This window comes from Bos grunniens, chromosome 1, assembly GCF_055505025.1.
Source record: "Bos grunniens cultivar Pamir isolate PY7600 chromosome 1, Bosgru_T2T1.0, whole genome shotgun sequence".
Taxonomy (NCBI): Eukaryota; Metazoa; Chordata; class Mammalia; order Artiodactyla; family Bovidae; genus Bos; species Bos grunniens.
In genome coordinates, this window is record NC_141165.1 from 30,138,791 (window position 1) to 30,152,107 (window position 13,317).

Here is a 13,317-nt window from a genome sequence, read left to right on the forward strand (position 1 = left end):
TAAATTCCTAACCATATGGTTTTACTGCCTGTCACTTTTCTGTACTGTTGGTCAGAAAAAGACTCCAACAGATTATTAGGAGAATCACTTAGGAAAATCTGAGTATAAGGCACTGAAGTGTACCAAATTAGCTCAAAGAAAAAAGGGAAGGATGTTAGAAAGTTCCTAGGGAGCTCCTTGGAGTATGATTATAGGAACTTTAATATGACCAATGAGAGCTAGAAAGTTGTCAGGCAGTTATAAAGGAGCTGCAGGTTTTACTATTAACAGACCAGATACAGTTCACATAGTCAAAATTGTTTTTGAGGTTTCTCATAAAGTACACTAAAATATTGTTTTTAATTTCTCATAAAGTACACTAAAATATTGGGTGGTTTATTTGTTTTTGGTTGACCACTGCATAAAATAGCTGGCCTGCATTTGGTGCCATGGCAGATAAAAAATACATGCTGCATAGAGTTTCTCTCAGTACAGCAGTAGGTACTGCAGAAGGGACATAGGAATGAAACTCACTGATGCATTTCTCCCTATATCATGTGTTTATTGTGCTCATTGAGTATAAGTGCTTATTATTTAAATAGTGTTTTTTTTCTTTCCCTTTTATTTTGTAAAGTGAATAGTTAATGTTTTCTGTTTCTCCTCTAGTTTTAATAACTTTTCACTTTGTAAAATGAAGAGGAAAGAGAAAAAAATTGTTTAATGATGAGATTCCATTGTATTCCTTTTATATGTCTGATGAGACTACATGTCTCCCCCTTCTGCTTCTCTCCATAAACCCACTCTAATTTCTTATTGACAGCTAAAAAAATGCCAAATCAGTCTTTAAGCCTGTTTGACCATATGTCCCTGTCATGCTAAGGGCCGTAGTCAGGCCTTTAGACCCCTAAAGGACCACTCACCCTAAGACCTCTAAGGTCTGACTCAGTTCTCTGCCACAGTTTAGAGGGAAAATTTGGCAGACTTGGGTTAGCCCACTGCAGTCTAATTTGATATGATTGGGGAGTAAAGTTTTGGGCTTGTCCCATAAGGAAAGGGATTAGGGTTGAGGAAATGATTTACCTGCTCCAGGGGAGATACTTGATTTCCTAGCTCCAATTGGCATTTGTACCCAAAAGAGTTGCTAAGTTATTGTTGCCTAAAGATTTTCAACTGTGCATGAGAACTTCACTCATTCTTCAGTAGATAGGATTCCTTTCAGTGCTAAAGTTCTAGGGAACATGCAGAAACATAATTTAGCCCTCAAATAAGAAGCTCCCTTAGTAGTAAGATAGATTTTTTATCAAAACAATTCAAAAATTGCTAAGAACACTTAACCCCTTACCTTGAATTATTTCCCAGATGCTTTATTAATTGCTGTTAATGTTAATTTTTTTCAGTTTTCTTTTCAAACATTCAAGATAAATAATATTTCATGAGTGCATTTTTCTATACTTTTTTTTTGTTTGTTTGTTTTGTTTTGCAGCATTCCTCTGTGGCTTGAACTGTTCTTTTCTCAACCTACTCTAACCTGCCTTCAGACCCCACAATGGGTTGGAGGGAATGCATGGACAGCTCTCACTAATGTTACTGTGTTACTGAGTCTGGTGGTCATTTTTCAGTCCTCCTCTTACATGGTCTTTCAGCAGCTTTTGGTATTGTTGACTGCTCCCTGTTTTTGAAGCATGTTCTTCCTTAATTTCTGGTTCTGGTTATCATCGTACTTCATTTGGTGTCCTTTCTCTGTATTCTTTGCCACCTAAACAAAGTTAATGAGTTGTGTTGGTACCCCTTCCTATAAATTCTCTTTTGGCTAAGGTGATCTGCAGCCATGCTTTTAAAGCTGTTTGGTCCTGGAGTTCACCACAAACTCCTTAAGTATTTTTCCTTTCTTTATTTTTCAAGTGCTATGATTTAAAAAGTATGCTTTTATATTGATATGACTGATTAAACCAAATCGCTCATATGGAGAAGTTCTCATTAATTAAGGGTGTTTGTCTCAACACAACTTGTACAAGCAGTAAATCCAGATGCAGTGTCAGTCACATCCTTTTGCTGTAATTGCTTAGTTAATAAGTCTTTACCAACAAGCTTATCTTGAATTTCTGGATCATGCCATAAGTTATTGATTGTTTTGTAGGTTTTTTTTCGTGTGTGCGGGGGTGGTAATATGGCTTCTGCCCTATCTATTTAAAACAAGCATTAAAAAAAATACAGTAACAATGTATTCTTATATGCAACTATGTGTATGTTTTTTGTTATAAATTTATAGAAAACATTTTTAAAAATAAATAAAAACTAAAAAGTACAGTGATTATAGCAAATAATGCATACTTTAGGATTTCTTTAAACATGTCCAGTTAAGACATAATGAGTATGTAGGTATTTTAAAAACTGCATCTGTAGATATTGTAAATTTATAAACATGGACTAATAAAGGAATGAGTCATTCTAGATCATAATAAATAATTTTTAAAGAGAAAACAAATCCATCTGTAAATAGAAGATAATTAAGTACAGCCTTTATTTTTACATCAGCTAGGCAGCTGTGTCCAAAATGATTTATAGAATTAATTATTATATAAAAGAACATTGATCAGAAATCTAGAAGTTTCCTTCAGATGAAGAAAATTTTTCATCAGTTGAAAATTACTGAGTTCTGTGAGATTATTGTTAAAATTTAGTGTTTTTGTGATTGAAAACTAAAAAAAGTTTAGACTCATGCAGTTTTTAAGTGTATGTATTGTGTTTTGCCCAAATATCTGTATTCATTTGACTTTCCCAAACTGTATGCAAAAATTCACATAATATCTACTATATGGTATGAGAATGTATGTACTAAAAAATTAAAATAATCCCAGATTTTTGTATGTGAAATTTTTATAATACTAGCTGAAATAAAGTTAGAATATAAACCCTCAGATAGTACCAGAGTAATATAAGCTTCAAGTATGCTGCTTATACATATTAATGTGATATAGTTGCTTATATTAACCTACCATGATTAGTGCTCTGAAATATATATAGAATAATGCCCTCTAAGAATTTGATTTGTTTTTTAAATGAGAATTTAGAAGATGATCAGATATTTGATCTTCCATTATTTCCTCACATATAAAGGATATATTATTTTGTTATTGAACCTTCCTAATGAGGATGGATAATAAGAAAGCTATGGTGGATCAAATCACACTGCACATTTATCACCAGATATAGTTTCTTGTCAGCATCTTACAGTTATTTCTTTGTGAGTACCGTCCCTGTTTTTTTTAGTCGCCTTAGGATTCTTTATCTTCTGTTTTCATCAGTTTTACTATGCCCTGCCTACGTGTGGTTTTCTTTATATTTATCCTACTTGGGTGTTCCTAGGGGCTCTTGGTTACTGTGCCTTGATGTCTGTCTTCAGTTTAGGAAAATTCCAGGCAATTATCTCTTTCCATTTTTCCCCCTTGTTTGTTCTTTCTCTTTTCTTCTGGGACTTCAGTTACATGAATAATAGACCATTTTACTATGTCTCATATGTCTCTTATGCGCTCTTCCTCTCTGACTAATCTATCATCTATTTCACCAGTCCTCTTTTCAGCTATGGCTAATCTGTGGTTAAATACATGTTCATTTTGGTCATTTTATTGCTTAATTCTAAATTTTTCATTTGACAATATTTTAGCATTTCCAGGTATTTGCTCAGTTTTTCATTTCATTTTCTATCTCAAAAAAACCCAAAACCAAACTCTGTCAGTTAAATCCATTGTCTATGTCTGTCATGAATCTGATCCTCTTTGTCAGGTTTTGAATTTTGGGGTTTCGTGGAGGGGGGTTGGTGTTTGGTCTAATGGCATGTTTCATAATTTTTGATGGAATGCTGGATATTGAAATATGAAATATTTTAGAGATAACTTGAAGCTCTGGATATTTTTTCCTCCCTCCAGAAAAATTTGCTTTTGGCGTGTGGTTAGGCTAGAGGCTGATCTCTTTAATCCAGTTAGGGATTTGGCTGATTCCAGGCTAGATTTCACTCATCGTAAGGCTGATCTATGTTAACAGTTCACCTTTCCTACTCAAGCATAGGCCTTCAAAGATGCCAACAGAAAGCCTGGGTGTTTACAAGGGCTTCGCTATCTTGGTGGGCCCTGGGCTCCCACTTTTATCATTTCCAGCATGAGATTATAGAAAGTTTTGAGTAAGCTTTTTAGCCTTTCAGGCCACTGCTGAAGTTAGAGAGTGCCTTTCAGCAGCTTCTTTGGTTGCTCTACCGGCAGCTTCTGTTTACACCTCATTGGCCAGAACTGTATCTTTTGGCTAACCTTAGCCACTGTCCCTGGCTTCAAAGGAAACTAGGAACTGTTTTGCTGAACTCCTAATGTTCTACTGAAACCTCCCCCCTCTCAGCCCCAAATAAACTTGTTTTAATACTCTCCAGATTTATAAAATGGTGACAGATGTAAATAAAACTGAACTTGCAGGTGAATATAGTAGGGAATACCAGATTTTTCGTGTTTTCAAATATGGGTTTCTAACACTAAAAAGGACCTTCAAATAATTTTTTAAACTTTTTGTTCTTTTTTTTTGTTTTTTTTTTTAACTAGAAAGCAAACACCTTGGTAGTAGAAACTTTAAAAATCTAGATTAACAGAAAAGAAAAAACTTGAAATCCTACCAACCAAAGTTTGATCAATGTTTTGGTAGGGAGCTTTATAGTAATTTTATATAACAATACATGTAGTATGTTTTATTTTTACAAATTAACTCTGAGTTATATACCCTATTTTGTGATTTGTTTCTTTTACTAAGTATCATATATATATGTGTGTATTTCCATGTTAAAGTATATAATGAGGGTAGTACCTTACAGTTTAGAAATTCGTTTCCTTAATTCGGTTCATAATGCTTTTTAATTTCAGTGTTCCACCCTAGTAGTATGTATCTTGTGTATGCTTGTTCTCTCTCCACTCTTTTTTTGACCAGGTTAATACGTAATTATGTTATTGTTGACTAATACCAAAAGAATGTTCTGTTTAACAGCCAGTGGAAGTAATGAACATGTTAGGTAGGCTCTGACTCAATGGCAATGATTCATGTTAGAACCCCGTTAAATATCTTTTTTATTTCTAGTCTTGACTTGATACAGTGTTCAATACATTTGATACAGTGCATGATACATTTTTCTGTCAGTGAAATTATTATACTGTTTTTCTACTCTTTATTAATAGTTTTTATTGTTTTCAAAATAGAGTAGATCCTAGACATTTTCTGAGAAGCATTTGGGAGTGCCTTGCTAGTATACAGTTTCTATCATAAAATACATACATGTTAAAATGGTACAACTGCTTTGAGACGTAAATGTTGATGCAGTTGGCTAGGCTCACTCGTGAGTCAAGCGACACAGATGCTGGTGTGACAGCAAATAGGATTCAGAATTTTAGTTGAGTCATAAATTACTGCATATCATGGACCTTCTCGAGATCACTCTTGAATAGTAGGGATTGTGAATATTAAATGCCTGGTGAATGAAAGACCTGTTTTATAAATCACATATGATTTTATAAATAATTTGTATCTAGGTTTTTAGTGGAAGGTTTGCTAGATCTAGTTCCAATTCCACCTAACTGCAGTCCACGGGGTCGCTAAGAGTCGGACATGACTGAGCGACTTCACTTTCACCTTTCACTTTCACACATTGGAAATGGCAACCCACTCTGGTGTTCTTGCCTGGAGAATCCCAGGGACGGGGGAGCCTGGTGGCTGCCGTCTGTGGGGTCGCACAGAGTCAGACACGACTGAAGCTACTTAGCAGCAGTAGCAGCAGCCACCTAACTGCTAATTTTATGGCAACTGATGCCTTTGTTTTTTAGAGCTTAACTTTCTTATGCAGACTTTTATGTTGAGATACATCAACATATAACACAATATGTTGTGCTTATTGCTCAATCCCTGGAGCTTTATAGTCAGTGAACCTCAGGATCTCTCTTATATAAAATATGCTCATTAAAAATAGGCTGATTCAGGTTAGATTTCTGCATATGTCTAAAGGCTTGTTTCAAAGAAGAATAGTAACTAGATAATAAACTTTCCATCCTCTGATGAAATTACTTACGTCATTAGTCTCTAGATATCACACCCTTGAAATCTTCACTTGGCAGCGTGACAGTTTGTCATGTCAGCTGGGTGGAGGTAATCTAGCACCAGCTCTTAACCAGCTCTGAATTGCTCATAACCAGTTTAGAGTTGCTCATTACTGGTGGCAGGGTAGAAATAATCAAGTTCTGGATTATATTGTTCCTAAGCCTTTGTTTCTTGAGAAGTTGATAGTTTGCTTTAAACTTTTACTACTAAATTTTTTAAAAGTCCATTTATTAATGGCTTTTTAAGAAAGTAGCCCTTTATTTTCGTTCTCAGCATCCTATGTTTTCATCAGTGTTCTTCACCTGTTTATTGTCTATCCAACTAGATTGTAAGTTCTTATAAGCAGTGACTTTGTTTTACCTGTTTTTTTTTTTTTCCCCTCACCGCATGGCTTTGGGATCTTAGTTCCCTGACCAGGGATTGAACCTGGGCCCTGAGCAGAGAAAGCATAGAGTCTTAACCACTGGCCTACCAGGGAATTCCCAATGACTTTATTTTATACTTATGTAGATTCCTACCCGCTCCTACAGTGTCTCCTAAAATATAGTAAATATTCCATAAATCTTAATTATTTGAGAAAACTAAGTGTGACAAATTGAATCTTACCAGTTTTAAGTTACTTTTATTGTTTAGCCTTGTATGATACTATCTTTATACTTGTCTTTTCTGGAAAAAGCATTCTGTGTCTTGAATTTGTTAAATTCAAACTTGCCTAAAATGTGTGTTATCTTCCTAATTCATGGTAATTGAGATAAATAAATATTTGTTGAATAGGGCATAGAATTCTTAGATTTGAATACCATGTTCGATATAAGCATTTGACTGCTTATCTCTCAGATTTTGATCTGCATTGTTGGTTATAAGTCATTTAACACATACTTGATGTAGACAAAGCCATGTGCTAAGGATCACTAAAATTTGGTTAGTGGATAACTAAATATTATGACTGCCATTTGAAAAAGAACATACCTTTATAGCACATGGAACTCTGTTCAGTGTTATGTGCCAGCCTGGATGGGGGAGAATTTAGGGGAGAATGGAGACATGTATGTGTATGGCTGAGTCCTTTTGCTGTTCACCGGAAACTACCACAGCACTGTTTATCTGCTATACCCCAATACAAAATAAGAAGTTAAAAAAAAGAATATACCTTTACTTAATATTTTGTCAGTAAAGTAAACTTCTCAGTTTGTGATTTTTTTTTTTTGTCTTTATAGGGTAAAGTTCACCTTGAATTAAAACTGAATGAACTGATAACAGAAAATGGAACTGTGTGCCAGCAGCTTGTTGTACAGTAAGCATGTTTCTTTTGCCAAAATCAACTAGAAATAATTCTCCATCTTGTATTATTTGACTCTTAAGACAACTCCTTATTTTAAATACTTCAAAAGTTTTTTTTTAAGAAATGAACTCTGCTATGCTATTCCTATATTAATTTGTTTTCCAGTTTATTTTCTCACATCTAGTCTACTCAGTTTATATATGAGTCATTAATTCATTCAACCAATAATTTATTTAATGTGTGTTAAATGATAGAGGTAGGGGGTTTTCATAGGATCACAGATAAACATGTATGTATAGCCACCTAACAGGAAGGAGTTGGAAAAGCTTCCTAGTAGATGGCCTCTAGAAACTCCAATAGATAAAACCCAGCAGGGCGTTAGGGACCCTTAGGGCTAAAACTGAATGCGTACCTTGAGATTACCAGTGTTGATTCTTACCTGCTTTGAATTCCTTTTTTACACTTTTGCTCTTAACTCATTTTTATCACCCAGACTCTAATCTTCTAACTGTTCAGTAAATCTGTTTCAGCCTTTTCCCTCTGTCCAAAACCCTTCCTCTGGGCTGTCAATGAACAACTGAATATCCCTGACTTCTGAATGTTTTCTCTATGTCTTAACTGATACGTAATGAATATCGCCTGAAGTACTTACTGTTCCCTCTGCTGCCTTCTTAGTTCAGTTGCTCAGATGTGCCTAACTCTTTGCGACCCCATGGATTGCAGCATGCCAGGCTTCCCTGTCCATCACCAATTCCCCAAGCTTACTCAGACTCATGTCCATTGAGTTGGTGATGCCATCCAACCATCTCATCCTCTGTGATCCCCTTCTCCTCTCACCTTCAATCTTTCCTAGCATCAGGGTCTTATCCAATTAGTCAGTTCTTTGCATCAGGTGGCCAAAGTATTGGCGTTTCAGCTTCAGCATCAGTCCTTCCAATGAATATTCAGAACTGATTTCCTTCAGGATGGACTGGTTTGATCTCCTTGCAGTCCAAGGAACTCTCAAGAGTCTTCTCCAACACCACAGTTCAAAATCATCAATTCTTCGGCGCTCAGCTTTCTTTGTAGTCCAACTCTCACATCCATACATGACTACTGGAAAAACCATAGCTTTGACTAGATGGACCTTTGTTGGCAAGGTAATGTCTCTGCTTTTTAATATGCTGTCTAGGTTGGTCATAGCTTTTCTTCCAAGGAGCAAGCATCTTTTAATTTCATGGCTGTAGTCACCATCTGCAGTGATTTTGGAGCCCCCCCCCAATATAAAGTCTGTCACTGTTTCCATTGTGCCCCCATCTATTTGCCTTGAAGTGATGGGACTGGATGCCATGATCTTAGTTTTCCGAATGTTGAGCTTTAAGCCAACTTTTTCACTTTCCTCTTTCACTTTCATCAAGAGCCTCTTTAGTTCTTCTTCACTTTCTGCCATAAGGGTGGTGTCATCTGCATATCTGAGGTTATTGATATTTCTCCCGGCAATCTTCATTCCAGCTTGTGCTTCATTCAGCACAGCATTTCGCCTGATGTACTCTGCATATAAGTTAAATAAACAGGGTGACAGTATACAGCCTTGACAGACTCCTTTCCCACTTTGGAACCAGTCTGTTGTTCCATGTCCAGTTCTAACTGTTGTTTCTTGACCTGCATATAGGTCTCTCAAGAGGCAGGTCAGGTGGTCTGGTATTCCCATCTCTTTGAGAATTTTCCACAGTTGTGATCCATACAGTCAAAGGCTTTGGTATGGTCAGTAAAGCAGAAGTAGATGTTTTTCTGGAACTCTCTTGCCTTTTCAGTGATCCAGCAGATGTTGGCAATTTGATCTCTGATTCCTCTTGCCTTCTCAGTCTGAGGCTATGTATTCTAGGGGCCAGGGAGTAGGGTCAATAGTACTCTTCTACTGCTGCTCCTAATGGGCTTCCTAGGTGGCACAGTGGTAAAGAATCCACCTGCCAGTGCAGGACATGCAAGAGACTTGCGTTCCATCCCTGGGTCAGGAAGATCCCCTGGAGGAGGAAATGGCAACCCACTCCAGTCTTCTTGCCTGGAAAATCCCATGGACAGAGGAGGCTGGTGGGCTACAGTCCATGAAGAGTCAGACATGACTGAGCCACACATATACTATACTGCTGCTCCAGACTATGTTCTCCTAAAAAAAAAAAAAAAAAAAAACCAGCTCCTTTGATGTATTCTCTTTCTGTATAAATATATATTTATATTATGTACTTATATATGTCTACACACACATAAAATACTAGATGTATTACTTACTTAGTTAATTTCTTCTGAACTCTTTTAAAGAAGGTTGCACATACCATAATCCTTAATATATCAGTGTGCGTTTTCTAAGAATAATGACAGTATTATAAATATTATAAATATAATATTTAAATGTACTCTATTTCAGTTTTTGAATTTAGGAAGTGTAACATTGTTACAATAAAAGTTTTATCTATAGCTTTTATATTTCAGTGCTTTACAGTTACTACATTTTACTTCTGTCAACTGTTCCAATAATGTCCTTTAGACATCTTTTTTTCTCCAAAAAAGTACACAGTCCAAGATCATGTGTTACATTTAGTTGTAATGTCTCTAATCTCCTTAACCTGTAGTAAGCAGTCTTTAGCTTTTTTGTCTTTCATGGTATTGAAATTTTTGAAGATACAGGCCAGTTATTTTTTTTAGATATTCCTCAATTTGGATTTGCCTACTGAAAACAGTTAAGATTTGTTTATAGTTTTTCTTCTAGACCGAGAGCGTATAGTGAAGGTATTTGGATTAGTCCGCCTTCCACTATTCTCTTGACTCTGTTCAGTTTGGTTATGTTGTACACGTGAAACACAGTTAAGTGGATTGATTTGGTTTGTTTGTATTTAGTTTAATGTTGTTTTTCCCCATCCTTGTTGGTTTACTTTTATTTTTTGAATATGTAGAATATCTGGATGACTTCAGAAGTCAAAACTATACCAAAAGGCATTACTCAGAGATGTGTTAAATTCCCCTCTCCTTATATCCAACTCTAAGCAACCATAGGGGCTTCCCTGATAGCTCAGTTGGTAAAGAATCTACCTGCAATGTGGGAGACTTGGGTTCTATCCCTGGGTTGGGAAGATCCCCTGGAGAAGGAAAAGGCTACCCGCTCCAATGGGTATTCTGGTCTGGAGGATTCCATGGACTGTATAGTCCATGGGGTTGCAAAGAGTCAGACATGACTGAGTGACTTTCAGGCATCCATGATCTGGTTTCTCTCCCTGTAGTTTTCGCCTTTTACAGAATGTCATATGAACAGATTTATATAATATATAATCTCTTGTGTCTTTTACTTAGTATACTGCTTTTAAGATATATCCACATTATATATCAGCAGTGCATCCTTTTTTTAGGTATTTTTTATTTCGTGTCATAACTTATTAGTAGATACTGTTGTCCTTGTTTTACAGGTGATGAAACAATGCACAGATTGGTTAAATAAGTCCAAGTTCATATAGGAAGAGTGGAGTCTGGTTTTAAACTCTGGCAGTTTGATTTTTTTTTTTTTTTTTTTAGTTTTGAAATAAATCATAGATTTACAGGGAATTACAAAATACAGAGAGGTCCTCGGTACCCTTCACTTAGTTTCCCTCCGTGGTTACATCTTACGTAACTATAAATACAATATAAAAACCAGAAAATTGACATTGCAGAGTATACATTTTATCATTTTATCGTGTGTAGATTTGTATAACCACCACCACAATCAAGATACTAAATGATTCTATCACTGTAAATATCTCCCTTATGCTAGCCCTTTATAGTCACACCCACACTTCCCCTACCACCATCCCTAATCGTGCAACATCTGATCTGTCTCCATATCTAAAATTTTGTCATTTCAAAAATGTTATGTAAATGGACTCTTATAATATGTAACCTTTTGAGATTGGCTTTTTTCCCAATCAGATCCAGCCAATTTTTGTGCACAGTTTTTAAAATCTGTTTTGCCAATTTCTGTCTTTTATTTAGTGAATTTATACCACTTACTTTTAATATAATTACTGATGTTAAGCTTCATTTCTGTTCAATTCAATCGCTCAGTTGTGTCCGACTCTTTGTGACACCATGGACGGCAGCACACCAGGCCTCCCTGTCCATCACCACCTCCTGGAGCTTGCTCAAACTCATGTTCATCAAGTTGTTGATGCCATCCAACCCATCTCAGTCTCTGTTGTCCGCTTCTCCTCCTGCCTTCAGTCTTTCCCAGCATCAGGGTATTTTCCACTGAGTCAGTTCTTCACATCAGGTGGCCAAAGTATTGGAGTTTCAGCTTCAACATCAGTCCTTCCAGTGAATATTCAGGACTGATTTCCTTTAGGATGGACTGGTTGGATCTCCTTGCAGTTCAAGGGACTCTCAAGAGTCTTCTCCAAACCACAGTTCAAAAGCATCAATTCTTTTTTTTTTAATCTAAATTTATTTATTTTAATTGGAGGTTAGTTACTTTACAATATTGTATTGGTTTTGCCATACATCAACATGAATCCACCACAGGTATACACGTGTTCCCCATCCCGAACCCCTCTCCCTCCTCCCTCCCTGTACCATCCTTCTGGGTCGTCCCAGTGCACCAGCCCCAAGCAACCAGTATCATGCATCGAACTTGGACTGGCGATTCGTTTCATACATGATATTATACATGTTTCAATGCCGTTCTCCCAAATCATCCCACCCTCTCCCTCTCCCACAGAGTCCAAAAGACTGTTCTATACATCTGTGTCTCTTTTGCTGTCTTGCGTACAGGGTTATCGTTACCATCTTTCTAAATTCCATATATATGCGTTAGTATACTGTATTGGTGTTTTTCTTTCTGGCTTACTTCACTCTGTATAATAGGCTCCAGTTTCATCCACCTCATTAGAACTGATTCAAATATATTCTTTTTAATGGCTGAGTAATACTTAATACTCCATTGTGTATATGTACCACAGCTTTCTTATGCATTCATCTGCTGATGAACATCTAGGTTGCTTCCATGTCCTGGCTATTATAAACAGTGCTGCGATGAACATTGGGGTACACGTGTCTCTTTCAATTCTGGTTTCCTCAGTGTGTATGCCCAGCAGTGGGATTGTTGGGTCATAAGGCAGTTCTATTTCCAGTTTTTTAAGGAATCTCCACACTGTTCTCCATGGTGGCTGTACTAGTTTGCATTCCCACCAACAGTGTAAGAGGGTTCCCTTTTCTTCACACCCTCTCCAGCATTTACTGCTTGCAGACTTTTGGATCGCAGCCATTCTGACTGGCGTGAAATGGTACCTCATTGTGGTTTTGATTTGCATTTCTCTGATAATGAGTGATGTTGAGCATCTTTTCATGTGTTTGTTAGCCATCTGTATGTCTTCTTTGGAGAAATGTCTATTTAGTTCTTTGGCCCATTTTTCGATTGGGTTGTTTATTTTTCTGGAGTTGAGCTGTAGGAGTTGCTTGTATATTTTTGAGATTAGTTGTTTGTCAGTTGCTTCATTTGCTATTATTTTCTCCCATTTTCTGAAGGCTGTCTTTTCACCTTGCTTATAGTTTCCTTTGTTGTGCAGAAGCTTTTAATTTTAATTAGGTCCCATTTGTTTATTTTTACATTTATTTCCAATATTCTGGGAGGGTCATAGAGGATCCTGCTGTGATTTATGTCGGAGGGTGTTTTGCCTATGTTCTCCTCTAGGAGTTTTATAGTTTCTGGTCTTATGTTTAGATCTTTAATCCATTTTGAGTTTATTTTTGTGTATGGTGTTAGAAATTGTTCTAGTTTCATTCTTTTACAAGTGGTTGACCAGTTTTCCCAGCACCACTTGTTAAAGAGATTGTCTTTAATCCATTGTATATTCTTGCCTCTTCTGTCAAAGATAAGGTGTTCACAGGTGCTTGGATTTATCTCTGGGCTTTCTGTTTTGTTCCATTGATCTATA

The 13,317-nt window shown here is 36.5% G+C and overlaps 1 protein-coding gene across 6 annotated transcripts in view; it reads left to right on the forward strand.

Moving 5' to 3' along the window:
* RASA2 (RAS p21 protein activator 2) overlaps positions 1–13,317 on the forward strand; it is a 127,159-nt gene that overhangs the window by 44,943 nt on the left and 68,899 nt on the right. For all 6 annotated transcript variants that reach the window (XR_015154139.1, XM_086373693.1, XM_086373351.1 and 3 more), the window contains one exon: positions 7,317–7,393. Coding sequence is in view for 5 of the 6 variants with exons in the window: in XM_086373693.1 (XP_086229819.1) it covers positions 7,317–7,393 (77 nt within the window). In the remaining variant the exon portion in view is untranslated. The remainder of the gene's footprint in view (positions 1–7,316; positions 7,394–13,317) is intronic.